We start from the raw sequence: 18645 nt of genomic DNA on the forward strand, positions 1-18645 counted from the left end.
GGGTCTGGGTTACAGTAGGGAAAAGACTAGGGCTTGAGCTTAGGCTCAGTTCTGGACTAAGGTTGTTATTAGTATTTTTTGTGCTAAGTCTAAGTCCATAATGCTTACTATACTACCTTAGTCTTTACCTAGTGTTTGTGTCTGTTACCAGGCCGTCCTGAGTTCCAAACCTGAGGGAGATTCTAAGCTGCAGGACTTGAAGAGACAAGGTCAGAGTCTGTGTGAACACCAGGACCTGGAGGAGAGCAGGAGACGAGAGGTTCAGCAGACAGTCAGAGACATGGAGGAGGAGTGGAGGAGAGTCCTACAGGCTGCAAAAGATGCGCTGGATCGGGCTGAGGTACTAGACAAAGAGCTGAGAGCTTTTGAAACCCGGAAGGAAGGCACTCGGGTCTGGGTCAAAGACCAGAAACAACAGCTATACTCTCAGAGCAGCCAGACCAAGACTGAGGAGAGACTACATACCGCACAGGTCTGTGTATAGCTGGAAGTGCTTATAAATCCTCCGAAGATATGGACTTCTTGTTGTTTTCAGCATTCATTCTGATGTTACAATTCATGGCTCTTCCACCAGAGTCTTACTTGGCATTCGAAATATGGATTTGGCTTTTGGTCTTTCTCTAAACTGCCTAGTTCAATTTTGACTTAGTATCTGTGTCTTTGTCTTCAGGCTGTCCTGAGTTCCAGACCTGATGGAGACTCTAAGCTGCAGGACTTGAGGAGACGAGGTCAGAATCTGTGTGAACACCTGGACCTGGAGGAGAGCAGGAGACGAGAGGTTCAGCAGACAGTCAGAGACATGGAGGAGGAGTGGAGGAGAGTCCTGCAGACTGCAGAGGAGACTCTTACCAAGGCTGAGATGCAGAGCGCTATCGAAGGCCAGTTGAGAGACTTAGAAACCCAAAAGGAGAACACCAAGGCCTGGGTCCAAGGCCAGTTGAAGAGCCTACACTCTCTGTGTAGTGAGGCTAAGCCTGAAGACAGACTACGCAAATCACAGGTTAGTCTACAGCTGCGATAGTGCTATTAAGAATAAGGGCTCTCCCACCATGATTCATTGTTGAATCTTGACTTAAATTCATTGTTGGAACCATCTCTCGTTATGGCTTTTGAAGGCTATATGTATAAGGCGGTCCCCAGACAACCCAGTACATCTGTTATTTTCTTCAGGTAACATTAATTTTGTATTTATCTTTTCTCCTCAGACCATCCTCAGTTCCAGACCTGAGGGAGACTCTAAGCTGCAGGACTTGAGGAGACGAGCTCAGAGTCTGTGTGAACACCAGGACCTGGAGGAGAGCAGGAGACGAGAGGTTCAGCAGACAGTCAGAGACATGGAGGAAGAGTGGGAAGAAGTTCTTAAGGCTGCAAAGGAGGCGTTGGATAAGGCAGAGGTTCAGAATGTCCTAGAGAGGGAAATGAGTGAATATGTTACCCAGAAGCGAAGCACTCAGGCCTGGGTCAGAGACCACAAACAACACCTACACTCTCTGGGCAGCCAGACCCAGACTGATGACAGAATAAACATAGCACAGGTAAGTCTATTGCTACTTGTGCCTAAAGAAACTTCAGATGTCAAGTCAGTAACACATAGTCAAGTCAGTAACACTTCCAACTTAGGTCCGATCTAGCTGATGCCCTAAGGCTCTACTCTTTTTCTGTGTCTCTCTATCCACAGGCTGTCCTGAGTTCCAGGCCTGAGGGAGACTCTAAGCTGCAGGACTTGAGGAGACGAGGTCAGAGTCTGTGTGAACACCAGGACCTGGAGGAGAGCAGGAGACGAGAGGTTCAGCAGACAGTCAGAGACATGGAGGAGGAGTGGAGGATAGTCCTACAGATTGCTGAGGAGACACTGAGTCAGGCCCAGGTGTGGTATTCTCTCTCCAGGCAGCTAGAGGCCTTCCAGGCCCTGGAGGAGAGCAGCAGAGCCTGGTTCAAACAGCAGCAGCAGAACATACAGTCTCTGGGCACAGGAACCCAGGGCAGCCAGGAAGAGATCCAGGACAGGCTACAGAGAGCACAGGTGAGAGCTACACTACACTGCAGGATATTTGTATTGTCACAACTGATTGACTGATTAAAAATATGAAAATGTTGTGTTAAGATTGCAAAGCCAATTTATGGCCAAATCTTCAAGCAGTTTATACTATTTACAGTAGGTAGACCATTCCTTGTATATTCTGTTGCATTAAAGGCACAGTGCAGTCAACATTCTGTTTTTCCTGTGTTTTACATCATATTTTACAACAGCTGATAAAACTAACACTGTAAAAGTGTGAAAACATTTGATCTGTGTTATTTCCTGATAGTTGCTGGTTGAAAATACAATCTACACTGGACCTTTTAATCAGCAGGTTTTTCAATGGTGGAGTTTCGGCTTGCTTGTTGACATCACCAGGTTGTAAATTAGTTAATAGACCAATAACAAAGAGAGTTCCAAACCTCTCTGCCAATAAAAGCTACTTTTCAGTTTTCCCCTCCCCACTCAGACGACTCCCAGACAGTCCTAGCCAAATTAGTGCTTGAGAAATGCTTATTTATTTTTGACAATTTTAATGGAAAACTATTACAGTAAGTTACTTAATTGTTACCAAGAAATTATTTGATATTGATATAAAAACGGCTTTATTGGGCCTTTAACTCAAATGTCCTCTTCAGGCTGTCCTGAGTTCCAGACCTGAGGGAGACTCTAAGCTGCAGGACTTGAGGAGAGGAGGTCAGAGTCTGTGTGAACACCAGGTCCTGGAGGAGAGCAGGAGACAAGAGGTTCAGCAGACAGTCAGAGACATGGAGGAGGAGTGGGGAGAAGTTTTACACAAGGCTGAGGTGGTGCACAGGTACAGTGACATTGTATTGCATGTAAAGGTGTGTAATGAATAAAAAACGACCATGTGATACAGCTGAGATGTTTCCCTGGTGTGTCAGACTGTTGCAGGGTGTGGTGGAGTGCCTGGTGTCCTGTCAGTACCAGAGGTGTCAGGCCCAGTCCCGTCTGGCTGAGCTCCAGCACCAGACGGCAGAGCTGCCCCGTCACTTCCCCTGGCCTGGGCTGGGAGACCGGAGGCAGGCTGTGGAGACGGCCAGGACCCTGCTGGATAAAACCAGGAACCTGGCCCCAGCCCTCTCTGTCCTCCACACCCAGGGCAAGGAAATGTTCCAGCTTACCCAGGACCCCAGCTGGACAGACCCCTCCTGGGCCACCATGGAGGAATGCATCCCTGCCCTGCTCAAAGAACTGACAGTGGGTGTTAGATCTTCCCACTCATACTGATCAGTGATACACTCATCTGTAGTAATAATCTCCTTTACTTACAGTTCATTCGGAAAGTATTCAGACCCCTTGACTTATTCCACATTTTGTTACGTTACACCCTTATTCTAAAATGGATTCGATAGTTTTTTCCCCTCATCAATCTACACACAATACCCCATAATGACAAAGCAAAAACAGGTTTTTAGACATTTTTGCAAAAGTATAAAAATAAGAAAACGGAAATATGACATTTACATAAGTATACAGAACCTTTACTCAGCACCTTTGGCAGCGATTACAGCCTCGAGTCTTCTTGAGTATGACGCTACAAGCTTGGCACACCTGTATTTGGGGAGTTTCTCCCATTCTTCTCTGCAGACCCTCTCAAGCTCTGTCAGGTTGGATGGGGAGCATCGCTGCACAGCTATTTTCAGGTCTCTCCAGAGATGTTCGATCGGGTTCAAGTCCGGGCTCTGGCTGGGAAACTCAAGGACATCCAGAGAATTGTCACAAAGCCACTCCTGCGTTGTCTTGGCTGTGTGCTTAGGGTTGTTGTCCTGTTGGAAGGTGAAACTTCTCCCCAGTCTGAGGTCATGCGCGCTCTGGAGCAGTTTGTCATCAAGGATCTCGCTGTACTTTGCTCCGTTCATCTTTCCCTTGATCCTGACTAGTCTCCCAGTCCCTGCTGCTGAAAAACATCCCCACAGCATGAGGCTGCCACAACCATGCTTCACCGTAGGGATGGTGCCAGGTTTCCTCCAGATGTGACGCTTGGCATTCAGGCCAAAGAGTTCAATCTTGGTTTCATCAGACCAGAGAATCTTGAGTCCTGTGATGGAGCTCCTGATCGACATGTGTACTTGGTGCATTGAGTTGGTTGGAACCTCTCCAGCGTGCTGATAATAAACAACGATTCATTTAAGATTGACTTTGAGTGTCCCTGTGTAGAATTTCCACGACAGTCCTTTAGGTGCCTTTTTGGCAAACTCCAAGTGGGCTGTCATGTGCCTTTTACTGAGGAGTGGCTTCGGTCTGGTCACTCTACCATAAAGGCCTGATTGGGGGAGTGCTGAGGGTGGGTCCTTCTGGATGAGGGTCCTTCTGGAAATTCTCCCATTTCCACAGAGGAACTCTGGAGCTCTGTCAGAGTGACCATCTGGTTCTTGGTCACCTCCCTGACCAAGACCCTTCTGCTCAGTTTGGCCGGGCGGCCGGCTCTAGGAAGAGTCTTGGTGGTTCCAAACTTCTTCCATTTAAGAAAGATGGAGGCCACTGTGTTTTTGGGGACCTTATATTCTGCAGAATTTATTTGGTACCCTTCCCAGATCTGTGCTTCGACACAATCCTGTCTCGGAGCTCTATGGACAATTCCTTCGACCTCATGGCTTGGTTTTTGCTCTGACATGCACTGTCAACTGTGGGACCTTATATGGACAGGTACAGTTGAAGTCGGAAGTTTACATACACTTAGGTTGGAGTCATTAAAACTCGTTTTTAATCTACTTTTGTCACGGTCGTTGAAGAAAGGGTCAGACCAAGGTGCAGCGTGAAATGCATACATGTTTATTAAGTATACAACAAAACAAACAACGAAACGTGACGTCGGAAGGCTATACACTAACAAGCCAAACACCGAACACAAACAAGATACCACAACGCAGGCAGGAAAACTGGCTGCCTAAGTATGATCCCCAATCAGAGACAACGAGCGACAGCTGCCTCTGATTGGGAATCACACCCGGCCAAACATAGAAATACAAACATGGAATCCCCCACATAGAAAAACACACACATATATTCACACCCTCACCAAACTAACTAGAGTCTATAGGTCAGGACGTGACAGTACCCCCCCCCAAAAGGTGCGGACTCCGGCCGCACAATCCTGACTTAACAGGGGAGGGTCCAAGTGGGCTTCAAGCCTCGGTGGCGGCTCCGGCTCCGGGCTTGACGTCTCCTCCCTTACTGACTCCGTGTTGCACCCCTGGACCTGTCTGGACCTCAACGCGGAGCTTCCCCTCTCAGGCCTCCCGCGATGCACTGATCCCTGTCTGGACCATGGTGTGGGAGACTCCGAACCTAGAGAGGGGCTGACGTCTGGTGGAGCGGACTGCTCTGGCTCCGGAGTGGAGCCGCTGACCGGAGATGGCTTGGGCACCGGTGGAGCGGACTGCTCTGCCTCCGGAGTGGAGCTGCTAACCGGAGCAGGACTAGGCACCGGTGGAGCGGACTGCTCTGGCTCCGGAGTGGAGCAACCGACCGGAGCTGGATCAGGCACCGGTGGAGCGGACTGCTCTGGCTCCGGAGTGGAGCTGCTGACCGGAGCTGGACTGGGCACCGATGGAGCGGACTACTCTGGCTCCGGAGTGGAGCAGCTGACCGGTGCTGGACCAGGCACCGGTGGAACGGGCATGGGCAGTGCCGGACTGGAAACACGCACCACAGGTCTGGTGCGAGGAGCAGGCACGGGCCTGGCCGGACTGGGAACACGCACCACTGGTCTGGTGTGAGGAGCAGGAACGGGCCGGGCCGGACTGGGAACACGCACCACTGGCTTGGTGCGGGGAGCAGGTACGGGGCGTACCGGACTGGGAACTGGCGCTGGAGGTCTACGACTGTCTCCTTCCTTTACACTCCGCGCCCCGTCCTCCTCCAGTGAGGACTCCTCCTTGAGCCCCCACGAGTGCAGTGGTCGAGGCTCCTCTCTGTCGCTCCCCGACCACCCTTTTAGCCCCCCAATTTTTTTTATTGGGGCTGTCTCTCCTTCTCCACCCTGATCCCTTTCAGGGCCTCCATCTGCTTGGCCAGATCCTCTCTTATCTCCCTCCAAGTCCATACTCTCTGCTCCTCCTGGGCACGCTGCATGGTCCATTGGTGGTGGGATCTTCTGTCACGGTCATTGAAGAACGGGTCAGACCAAGGCGCAGCGTGAAATGCATACATGTTTATTAAACAATAAACAACGAAACGTGACGTCGGAAGGCTATACACTAACAAGCCAAACACCGAACACAAACAAGATCCCACAACGCAGGCAGGAAAACTGGCTGCCTAAGTATGATCCCCAATCAGAGACAACGAGCGACAGCTGCCTCTGATTGGGATTCACACCCGGCCAAACATAGAAATACAAACATAGAATCCCCCACATAGAAAAACACACACACATATTCACACCCTGACCAAACTAACTAGAGTCTTTAGGTCAGGGCGTGACAACTTTGTGCATGACACAAGTAATTTTTCCAACAATTGCTACAGACAGATTATTTCAATTATAATTCACTGTATCACAATTCCAGTGGGTCAGAAGTTTACATACACTAAGTTGACTGTGCCTTTAAACAGCTTGGAAAATTCCAGCAAATTATGTCATGGCTTTTGAAGCTTCTGATAAGCTAATTGACATAATTTGAGTCAATTGGAGGTGTACCTGTGGATGTATTTCAAGGCCTACCTTCAAACTCAGTGCCTCTTTGCTTGACATCATTGGAAAATCAAAAGAAATCAGCCAAGACCTCAGAAAAGTCTGGTTCATCCTTGGGAGCAATTTCCAAACACCTGAAGGTACCAAGTTAATCTGTACAAACAGTAGGACGCAAGTATAAACACCATGGGACCACGCAGCTGTCATAACGCTCAGGAAGGAGATGCGTTCTGTCTCCTAGAGCTGAACATACTTTGGTGCGAAAAGTGCAAATCAATCCCAGAACAACAGCAAAGGACCTTGTGAAGATGCTGGAGGAAACAGGTACAAAAGTATCTATATCCACAGTAAAACTAGTCCTATATCGACATAACCTGAACGGCCGCTCAGCAAGGAAGAAGCCACTGCTCCAAAACCGCCATAAAAAAGCCACAAAACAGATGGCATCATGAGGAAGGAAAAGTATGTGGATATATTGAAGCAACATCTCAAGACATCAGTCAGGAAGTCAAAGCTTGGTCGCAAATGGTTTTTCCAAATGGACAATGACCCCAAGCATATTTCCAAAGTTGTGGCAAAATGGCTTAAGGACAACAATGTCAAGGTATTGGAGTGCCATCGCAAAGCACTGACCTCAATCCTATAGAAAATGTGTGGGCAGAACTGAAAAAGCGTGTGCGAGCAAGGAGGCCTACAAACCTGACTCAGTTACACCAGCTCTGTCAGGAGGAATGGGCAAAAATTCACCCAAGAAATAAAAGCTGAAATAAATAATTCTCTCTACTATTATTCTGACATTTCACATTCTTAAAACAAAGTGAGTGATTCTAACTGACCTAGGATTAAATGTCAGGAATTGTGAAAAACTGAGTTTAAATGTATTTGGCTAAGGTGTATGTAAACTTCTGACTTCAACTGTATATCCACAGTAAAACGAGTCCTATATCGACATAACCTGAAAGGCCGCTCAGCAAGGAAGAAGCCACTGCTCCAAAACTGCCATAAAAAAGCAAAGATCGTACTTTTTGGAGAAATGTCCTCTGGTCTGATGAAACAAAAATAGAACTTTGGCCATAATGACCATAATTATGTTTGGAAGAAAAAGGGGGTACTTGCAAGCCGAAGAACACCATCCCAACCGTGAAGCACGGGGGTGGCAGCATCATGCTGTGGGGGTGCTTTGCTGCAGGAGGGACTGGTGCACTTCACAAAATAGATGGCATCATGAGGAAGGAAAATTATGTGGATATATTGAAGCAACATCTCAAGACATCAGTCAGGAAGTTAAAGCTTGGTCGCAAATGGGACTTCCAAATGGACAATGACCCCAAGCATACTTCCAAAGTTGTGGCAAAATGGCTTAAGGACAACAATGTCAAGGTATTGGAGTGGAAATCATAGCCCTGACCTCAATCCTATAGAAAATGTGTGGGCAGAACTAAAAAAGCGTGTGCGAGCAAGGAGGCCTACAAACCTGACTCAGTTACACCAGCTCTGTTAGGAGGAATGGGCCAAAATTCACCCAACTTATTGTGGGAAGCTTGTGGAAGGCTACCCGAAACGTTTGACCCAAGTTCAACAATTTAAAGGCAATGCTACCAAATTGAGTGTATGTAAACTTCTGACCCACTGGGAATGTGATGAAAGAAATAAAAGCTGAAATAAATCACTCTCTACTATTATTCTGACATTTCACATTCTTAAAATAAAGTGGTGATCCTAACTAACCTAAGACAGGGAATTATTTATAGGATTAAATGTCAGGAATTGTGAAAAACTGAGTTTAAATGTATTTGGCTAAGGTGTATGTAAACTTCCGACTTCAACTGTATGTGCCTTTCCAAATCGTTAATTTACCACAGGTGGACTCCAATCAAGTTATAGAAACATCTCAAGGATGATCAATGGAAACAGGATGCACCTGAGCTCAATTTCGAATCTCATAGCAAAGGGTCTGAATACTTATGTAATTAAAGTATTTCTGTTTTGTATTTTTTAATACATTAGCAAACATTTCAAAAAACCTGTTTTCACTTTGTCTTTATGGGGTATTGTGTGTAGATTAATGAGGGGAAAAAATTATTTAATCCATTTTAGAATAAGGCTGTAGCGTAACAATATGTGGAAAAAGGGAATACTTTCCAAATGCACTGTATATTGTATAGAAATTGTTATAATTGTACTTTTCCTCTTTGAATCAGTGCCCATTGAAAGACGTGGTGGTAATTCTAATGTGTGTGTGTGTTCCAGGAGGCCTGTGTGAGGATGGAGGAGGGCATCCACATGGAGAGCCTCTGTGCCCAGCTAGTGGAGCAGCATGGGGCAGCCCAGGACTGGCTGAGGGAGCATGTGAAGGGTCTGGGCCCCCAGCCCACAGACAGACAGGCTCTACACAGCTACGCCAACACCCTGAAGGTTGGTTACAGGAGCATGGAAAAGAGCATGAAAGAACAGAATTGTATTGCAATGAAACCTGCCATTTGCTATTTACTTATTTTGTGCTTCGCATAAATATGTCATACTATCGTTTTACTGTATGTGTTAAGTCAGAACATTGTACTTCATTCTAGAAGCATTGTCATAGCTTTGTGTGTTCTGCTAAAAAAAATTGTAGCATTGCGCTGGTTCTTCTAGTGTCCTCCGTATTGCTATTCTGAGGGTTGTAAATACTGTATGTTCCCTTTTCCCCCAGGCCCTGCTCCAGACTGTCGACAGGGAGGAGAGGGAGATGAGGGAGCTGGACGCAATTCGAGACACCCTGCTGAGCCGCTGCACCCCTGCCGGTAGGGACACCCTGACCTTGGAGGTCAGCCACCTCCACGACCTCCTCACTTCTTCTGAGAGGGAGATGAGGGAAAGGCTGACAGGCTGCGAGGCCCGGCTGAAGGAGCTGGATGAGAAGACGGCCATGAAGGCCCAGGGCCTGAGGGAGAGGGCCAAAGCCCTGCAGTGGGAGCTCCGTTCTCTGGACCAGGCCCTAAGCTACAGCGAGCCACACCCCAACATAGCCCAGCTCCAGCAGCACTGGCACAGCCTCAAGGTACCCCCGCTGCTCCAAATGACTCTGCTCTGTTTGGCACTGTACTACTGCACTGGGTCAATGCATGATCATTTAGTTCCTTAAAAGCAAACTGTCAATTTACACCGTCTGTGGGACATTTGCAACAAAGTAAATACATATAAATTATATTTCTATATCGCTCCGAGACTTACACTTTTGATTTCTGTACCCTTTAGAACTGTGAGAGGTCGTTGGAGGGGTTAGGGATTAAAGTTCATGACCTGTGTCAGGCTACCACATCTGCATCCACAGAGGAGGACCTTCCAGCTGATGTCATCTCCATAATGGAGTTACTGAGCCAGCAGCACGACAGGTACCAGACCTGGCATCCCAAACATTCAGCTCATTATCAAACTGTGCATGCATGGGCAACCTGAACACAGTGCACATAACCTTTTCCTGTTGCTCTCCCAGTTTAAACTCAGCTGGCTCTCTTCCATTTCAATTGCAGTTTTAATTGTTATTGCTCCCTTATATCATAGATAACAGAACATGCTGGTCCTTCTTTGTAGTTTGAGGGATAGCAAGTTGTAAAAGATAGAGACATGGAATTTCTATATAAATGAGTAGCTGGGATGTTTAGTATGGTAGCTATGAACTAATCCAAGAGATTGTACCAGCTTGTACATGTGAATATCCTGTCAGAGTGCTGATGCTATCCTCTCTCTCTCTCTCTTCTCTCTCTCTCTCTCTCTCTCTCTCTCTCTCTCTCTCTCTCTCTCTCTCTCTCTCTCTCTCTCTCTCTTTCTCTCTCACTCTCGCTCTCGCTCTCGCTGTGTGTGTGTGTGTGTGTGTGTGTGTAGTCTGAAGACCAGGTTGGGTGAGAGGCAGAGCTGCTGCACTGAGAACACAGCTCGCTGCCTCACAGCCTCTGTTCAGCTTCTGCAGCAGTGGAACCACTCCTCACCCACACGGACAGCCCCCTCCATCCAGGTTATAACACAGGCCTCTCAAACAGAATAAATGTTGATATGAATGTCAAATGAAAGTTGATATGATGAAAGTTTAAAATCTTCAATATATCCAAATCGATATGTGATTTGGTTTGAGTCAGCTCTGTTACTTTCATTGCATTTTTTGACAATCTGGTTTTATGAGCATGACATACTGTACGAATGAAAGTTTCCCAGTAATGTTTGTAATGTTGGCTACCTGGGTATAGGAGCAAATTATTGGAACTGTAGAGGGAACACAATGTTCCTGTATGCCATGCTGAAGTAGTTGCCAGGGTGCGTGAGTGTATAGTCAGAAATTACATCCAATAAATGTTTTGAATTCAGTCATTATTTCCAATTATTACAGCAACATTATGAAGGACTTTGTTAAGTGCTTATGGGTACATCCTGTAATAAGTGACGTAGGACCACTCGCTGTGGTCCATTTGCTAGATTGTTGAAACAACATGAATCAGAGCTACTGAGGTCAAGGATATAAACTATTCCAAGAACTCTGAGTTTTTGAGTAAACATGGAAACACTCATTACTTGCTGACGGTCCCGTGTGGCTCAGTTGGTAGAGCATGGCTCTTGCAATGCCAGGGTTGTGGGTTCGATTCGCACGGGGGACCAGTACGAATGAAAATGCATACACTCACTACTGTAAGTCACTCTGGATAAGTGTGTCTGCTAAATGTAGAACATGTGACAATGGTTCTTCCTGCTTCAGGCTGCATTAGAGGAGGGTGTGCAGTTCCAAAAGGCCCTGAAGGAGGCGCTGTCTCACAGAAAGTTCCTGGTGGACTGCCTGAAGCCTGACCAAGCAGACAGACTGGAGAAAGACTTCACTGCAAAACTCAGGGATGCAGACACACACAGCACCTCTCTCACCAAGACTCTGAAAGTGAGAACTTTGCTGATTCCCAACCAGCCCATTGTTTAATGCAACAACATTTTGTATTAATATTTTCTGTCCTTTTCTCTCCCAGGATGTAGCTGAGAAGAGTAAACAGAAAATAGATGTGACTCAGCCCGCTGCTGTCACCTCAGTCCAGACAGAAGACAAACCAGCCGCACCACCTAGAAGGACAGCCAAGACCAAGCAGACACCCACCCAGGAGAGTCAGCAAGCTACGCCACAGTTGCTTCCCCATATCACAGAGAAAACCATACCACAGCCACTCCCCCCTGTCACAGAGAAAATCATACCAGTCAAACAAGAGACTTCAGCTGTCACTGCCATGGTTCATACTGAAGCCCCAAGTCAAGGGTCTGTCATGACATCAGAACCAACAAAGGAGAATAAAACTGCTGTCACACAGGTGACTAAAGCTACAGTAGAGCCGAAACAGAGCGCGATAGTGACCACTCGATCGGTTGAAACCCTGAAGACAGACAGAACTTCCACCACCATCCAAATACAAGAGACCAAGAGTCGATCAGCTGAGACTCTGATGACAGAGAGAACTGCAGTCAAGGAGCATGGTGATACTCATGTCACAAGAGTAGAGACTACCACTGTGAAGGCAGTTAGTCAGGCAACTGACCAGAAAGACCAGGGCCTTGATCAGGAGACATCTCTGGCGGACACCCTATGCTCACAGCATGCTTACGTCATTGACTCTGAAACACAATGTAGTCATGACGACACACAAGTAAAACAATCTCAGGTAAAACAATCTCACGTCCCTGACACAAAAAGCCTAGTGCGTTATGATGTCGACACACTGCAGCCACTAGAGAAGAAAGTGTCCTCGGTCATTCTGGACACTGACACTGTGTATGTGCAGACACCAGAGATGTGGCCACTGATGAGCAGTGACACCGCACTTATCATATCCTCCGGAGCAGTAGTCCTTGATACTGACAAAATGGACTCTGACTCTCAGTCCACCAGTTCTGGATATCCAGGATCAAAGTCCCACAGTCCATCCAGTCACAGTCCACAGCAGACAGAATCACAGGACCCGCCTGACAGAGCTGTGGAAAACAAGGTCAAGTATAACATTAAGGAGTTATGGAAGGACAGCAAAACTGAGACTGAACAACCTGACCTTATACTGGACTTGCCTGATGTGGCTCAGCCCACTGCTGTTGCCTCTGTCCAGACAGAAGTGAAAGCACCACCCCCATCCACACCACCTCGTAACAAGAGAAAAGCCAAGATCCAGCAGGCTTCCACCCAGGCCCCTCTACCCCAGCCCTTTGACACACAGCCTGACAGAGCTGTGGAGAACAGGGTCAAGTATAACACTGAGGAGTTTTGGAAGGACAGCAAGGCTGAGACTGAACAACGATACATTGTACTGGACCTGCCCACAGTGAGCGATGTGGCTGTACCTCCTGCTGTCACCTCAATCCAGACAGAGGACAAAGCAAAAGCACCATCCACACCGCCTCGTACTAAGAAGACAGCCAAGAGCCAGCAGGCTCCAACCCAGGCCCCTCTACCCCAGCCCTCTGACACACAGCCTGACACAGCTGTGGAGAACAACGTCAAGTATAACACTGAGGAGTTTTGGAAGGACAGCAAGGCTGAGACTGAACAACGATACATTGTACTGGACCTGCCCACAGTGAGTGATGTCCAGAAAAAGCCTGTTGCTACTGCTGTCACTTCAATCCAGACAGAAGACAAACCTAAAGCACCATCCACACCGCCTCGTACCAAGACAGCCAAGAGCCAGCAGGCCCAGCCCTCTGACTCACAGCCTGCTGTGGAGAACAACGTCAAGTATAACACTGAGGAGTTATGGAAGGACAGCAAGGCTGAGACTGAACAGCGGTACATTGTACTGGACCTGCCCACAGTGAGCGATGTGGCTGTACCTCCTGCTGTCACCTCAATCCAGACAGAGGACAAAGCAAAAGCACCATCCACACCGCCTCGTACTAAGAAGACAGCCAAGAGCCAGCAGGCTCCAACCCAGGCCCCTCTACCCCAGCCCTCTGACACACAGCCTGACACAGCTGTGGAGAACAACGTCAAGTATAACACTGAGGAGTTATGGAAGGACAGCAAGGCTGAGACGGAACAGCGGTACATTGCACTGGACCTGCCCACAGTGAGTGATGTCCAGAAAGAGCCTGTTGGGAAAGAGGACAAACCAAAAGCACCAACTCCACCAGCACCATCCGCATCACCCCTGAACTCTGAGAGGAGTAAACAGAAGGCCGATGTGGCTGTACCTCTTGCTGTCACCTCTATCCAGACACAAGTCGAACCAAAAGCACCAGTACCATCCACACTACCTCGGACCAAGAAGACAGCCAAGAGCCAACAGGCTCCCACCCAGGACAGTCAGCAAGCTAAGCCACAGTCACTCCCCCCTGTCAAAGAGAAAACCATACCACTGTCACACACCCCTGTCAAAGAGAAAACCATACCACTGTCACACACCCCTGTCAAAGAGAAAACCATACCACTGTCACACACCCCTGTCAAAGAGAAAACCATACCACTGTCACACACCCCTGTCAAAGAGAAAACCATACCACTGTCACACACCCCTGTCAAAGAGAAAACCATACCACTGTCACACACCCCTGTCAAAGAGAAAACCATACCAGTCAAACAAGAAGCTTCAGCTGTGACTAAACCGGAGAGCAAAGTAATTGGTTCTGATCAACCCAGTAAAACAAAGACACATGTCACTAAGACAGTGCAGTCAGAGAAAGCAGAGACAGTGTGGACTGAAATTGACATATCTAAGCCAGAGGTTAGCAAAGCAAGCCTACCACAGACTCAACCAGAACCTTCCAAAGCAACAAGTGACAGAGCTATTGAGGTTGAGGGCAAAGGGACCTGGGAAGAGCATGCTAAAGAGTGGAGAAGTGAACACGACCAATGTGAGGCGCAAGAAAGTCTGACCGAATCAAAGGTGAAGTTGGAGGCTACTGCTCAACCAGACAGAAAACAGTCAGCTAAAACCGAAAGTGAGAGTCAGTCAGTGAGTGAAAAACAGCCAAAGAGAGATGCTGCCCAACCAATCAAGCAATATGGAGCTACAATTGCAACTGAGATCACCAGAAAAGAGGACAGGGAAAGCAGCACTAAAGCCCAGCCAGAGGTGAGTGTGGCCAAATTAGATAAACAACAGACAGATGAAGAGGAGCGAAAGAGGAAGGAGCTCAAGGAGGGACCAGGCCCTGTTGCTATGGCAACCGAGAGCACGGAGAGGGCAAAGCCGGATAGCAGTGACTTGCCACAGGTGAGTCCATCGCTCGCTCCCTCACTCACTCAAAGCCGTAAAATACCCCCATGTTTGTTTTGAGAAAGTGTGGGGTTCTATCTCTAGTCTCTGCAATATGAGCTGTATAAGCGAGACAGGCTTGATTCTAGTCTGATTTATCTCTGGGGTTCTCTGGCACATTGTTCTAAAGGACAGAACGTTTTGAATGCCCCTGTACCTCAAAGCTGCTAGGAGGGTTTAGAGGTCTTACCTAGAGAGACAAAGAGAGGGCAGAGTGAGAGAAATAGCTGGAGGGAAGAGAGTGAATACAGTGAGTGACGTTGCTTCAGAGAAGTAATGCTATAGCCAAAATTTTATTAAAACCACCACATTTGCATGGCTCTAGGTGGTCATGAAAAAACACCTGTTCTTTTCTGTATGTTGTAGCTTGGGTCTACAAAGAATGCCAAGTCTTATGTTAATGACGTTGATAGCTGTTGATAACTGTTGATAGCAGTTGATAACTGTTAATAATGTTGATAATGTTAACATTTACTCCCTTGTAATGTTCTCACTCATAATGCAGCAAAGGACAACTACCCAAGGTACATTTAGATTTTTTTTTACTAGAATACAATGTAGTCTGAACCATGAACAATAGACTGTATATATACAGTGAGGGAAAAAAGTATTTGATCCCCTGCTGATTTTGTACGTTTGCCCACTGACCAAGACATGATCAGTCTACAATTTTAATGGTAGGTTTATTTGAACAGTGAGAGACAGAATAACAACAACAAAATCCAGAAAAACGCATGTCAAAAATGTTATAAATTGATTAGCATTTTAATGAGGGAAATAAGTATTTGACCCCTCTGCAAAACATGACAGTACTTGGTGGCAAAACCCTTTTTGGCAATCACAGAGGTCAGATGTTTCTTGTAGTTGGCCACCAAGTTTGCACACATCTCAGGAGGGATTTTGTTCCACTCCTCTTTGCAGATCTTCTATAAGTCATTAAGGTTTCGAGGCTGACGTTTGGCAAATCGAACCTTCAGCTCCCTCCACAGATTTTCTATGGGATTAAGGTCTGGAGACTGGCTAGGCCACTCCAGGACCTTAATGTGCTTCTTCTTGAGCCACTCATTTGTTGCCTTGGCCGTGTGTTTTGGGTCATTGTCATGCTGGAATACCCATCCACGACCCATTTTCAATGCCCTGGCTGAGGGAAGGAGGTTCTCACCCATGATTTGACGGTACATGGCCCCATCCATCGTCCCTTTGATGCGGTGAAGTTGTCCTGTCCCCTTAGCAGAAAAACACCCCCAAAGCATAATGTTTCCACCTCCATGTTTGACGGTGGGGATGGTGTTCTTGGGGGTCATAGGCAGCATTCCTCATCCTCCAAACACGGCGAGTTGAGTTGATGCCAAAGAGCTCGATTTTGGTCTCATCTGACCACAACACTTACACCCAGTTCTCCTCTGAATCATTCAGATGTTCATTGGCAAACTTCAGACGGCCCTGTATATGGCCTTTCTTGAGCAGGAGGACCTTGCGGGTGCTGCAGGATTTCAGTCCTTCACGGCGTAGTGTGTTACCAATTGTTGTCTTGGTGACTATGGTCCCAGCTGCCTTGAGATCATTGACAAGATCCTCCCGTGTAGTTCTGGGCTGATTCCTCACCGTTTTCATGATCATTGCAACTCTTCGAGGTGAGATCTTGCATGGAGCCCCAAGCCGAGGGAGATTGACAGGTCTTTCGTGTTTCTTCCATTTGCGAATAATCGCACCAACTGTTGTCACCTTCTCACCAAGCTGCTTGGCGATGGTCTTGTAGCCCATTCCAGCCTTGTGTAGGTCTACAATCTTGTCCCTGACATCCTTGGAGAGCTCTTTGGTCTTGGCCATGGTGGAGAGTTTGGAATCTGATTGATTGATTGCTTCTGTGGACAGGTGTCTTTTATACAGGTAACAAACTGAGATTAGGAGCACTCCCTTTAAGAGTGTGCTCCTAATCTCAGCTCGTTACCTGTATAAAAGACACCTGGGAGCCAGAAATCTTTCTGATTGAGAGGGGGTCAAATACTTATTTCCCTCATTAAAATGCAAATCAATTTATAACATTGTTGACATGCGTTTTTCTGGATATTTTGGTTGTTATTCTGTCTCTCACTGTTCAAATAAACCTACCATTAAAATTATAGACTGATCATTTCTTTGTCAATGGGCAAACTTACAAAATCAGCAGGGGATCAAATACTTTTTTCCCTCACTGTATATATATGGGATTTATCTGTGTTTGCACGGAACACACGACTCCTGGACAGGAATGTGAGCCGCCCGCCTCTCTCATGATGTCACTCTCTTTGATGTCATAGGCAGAAAGATTAAACACTGATCCTGCCTACTCTAGTGTTCACTTCACTGCAGGGAGAGTTGTTGTGGGGAGTATTATTTTTCACCGCTCCCAACCATGGTTTTTGACACCACAGGTTTGACGTAGGCTTTGGTGAATGCCTGGAAGCCTGCTATTCATTCACAGGTTAATTGTTATTTTGATTTTCATAGCAGCAACAGGTGTGCAGCACAGAGAAGCCAGCAGCTCCTGTTGAGGCAGCAGTCCCTGTTGTGAAGAAGGAGACTCTAACCCCAGCCCCTTTTGTGAAGAAAGAGACCCCAGCAGTACCAGAAGGACCCACCATGCAGGACATCTTCACTGACATCCAGCGCCTGTCACAAACTGGACCAAACAGCCTTCTAATCAAGGTACACTCAAAGGTTACTGTGCAGAGTTGCAGATACACATTTTTGAGTTTGTGATCGTAATGCTTTGTATTAGGGTTTGAAATGTGTCTGATATTTGAACGTTTGTGTGAGCAGTTATACAGTGTCAGAACACTTAAAAAATTGCCCTGGCAAGAACAATTACAATAGGTTGAATTATTAGCATCTCTATCTTTGTCGAAGCGCTACACTGTTCACTGTCCACATGATCATACTGTTTCTTTGTGTGTAACCCCAGATTAAACCTTGGGAGGACCCCATGAGGATTCTGGACACGTCTCTGGCTGACCTGCAGGCGCGTCTGAGCAGGCTGGTGGTCAGGGTACAGGGCTGCAGAAACCGCCCTGCAGACCTCAGCCCTGTAGCCATGGCTTTGCAGGTGGAGGAGGCCGAGGTGAGAGCCAGGCCAAAATAAACAGCAACCCAACAGCAACGCACAATAGAAACCCACAACATAATCCACAGCTCAACTCACAATAGTAACCCATTTAAATGTCCTTCCTCAGAGAAACACAGAGGTTGATATTGAAGTTATAAGCTATTCAAGTCTGTCCTATTGAATCAGTTCATCATTATTCCTAGAGTGAACATGCCATTGAGTATGTGTTTTGTATGTTGTGGTTCCAGGAGTGCAGACAGGCTGCTCAGACCCAGGTGTCTGTGTTCTCCCAGCCCAGAGAGCCTCAGGCTGCAGACCGGGAGTCCTTTGAGCATGTGGAGAGCCAGTGGGGCGCTGCAGTGTGGGATGCCTCGGCTGTTGTCCACTGTAAGGAGGCCCAGCTGCAGCTGGTCACTGAGGCGGACAGGCAGACACAGACAGTCAAGGCCACTCTGGAGAAACTGTCTGCAGAGCTGGAGGCCCTCACAACGTGAGTGTTGTCAATGCAGTCTCTGATAGTTTAGTTTTTATCAGTATGAATATTAGGCATTTTATAATTTCACAGTACAACTTAACGGTCATACTGCCTAGTGAATAATGGAGAATATGTCTAGAATTCTCAGTTTTAGAA

At 47.1% G+C, this 18645-nt stretch overlaps 1 protein-coding gene across 1 annotated transcript in view; it reads left to right on the plus strand.

The window, feature by feature from the left end:
• Positions 1–18645, plus strand: part of syne2b (spectrin repeat containing, nuclear envelope 2b) — a gene marked incomplete at its 5' end in the record, with an annotated part of 125587 nt that overhangs the window by 33855 nt on the left and 73087 nt on the right. Inside the window, 16 exons of the mRNA XM_084181888.1 lie at positions 152–472; positions 671–1000; positions 1206–1535; positions 1679–2023; positions 2659–2837; positions 2926–3241; positions 8931–9095; positions 9373–9720; positions 9918–10054; positions 10545–10674; positions 11407–11580; positions 11666–13995; positions 14212–14746; positions 17420–17617; positions 17874–18029; positions 18263–18504. Coding sequence (XP_084038014.1) covers positions 152–472; positions 671–1000; positions 1206–1535; positions 1679–2023; positions 2659–2837; positions 2926–3241; positions 8931–9095; positions 9373–9720; positions 9918–10054; positions 10545–10674; positions 11407–11580; positions 11666–13995; positions 14212–14746; positions 17420–17617; positions 17874–18029; positions 18263–18504 — 6236 coding nt within the window. The remainder of the gene's footprint in view (positions 1–151; positions 473–670; positions 1001–1205; positions 1536–1678; positions 2024–2658; positions 2838–2925; positions 3242–8930; positions 9096–9372; positions 9721–9917; positions 10055–10544; positions 10675–11406; positions 11581–11665; positions 13996–14211; positions 14747–17419; positions 17618–17873; positions 18030–18262; positions 18505–18645) is intronic.

The sequence above is a fragment of the Coregonus lavaretus genome, assembly GCF_964263955.1.
Source record: "Coregonus lavaretus genome assembly, chromosome: 18".
In the NCBI taxonomy this organism is placed as follows: domain Eukaryota; kingdom Metazoa; phylum Chordata; class Actinopteri; order Salmoniformes; family Salmonidae; genus Coregonus; species Coregonus lavaretus.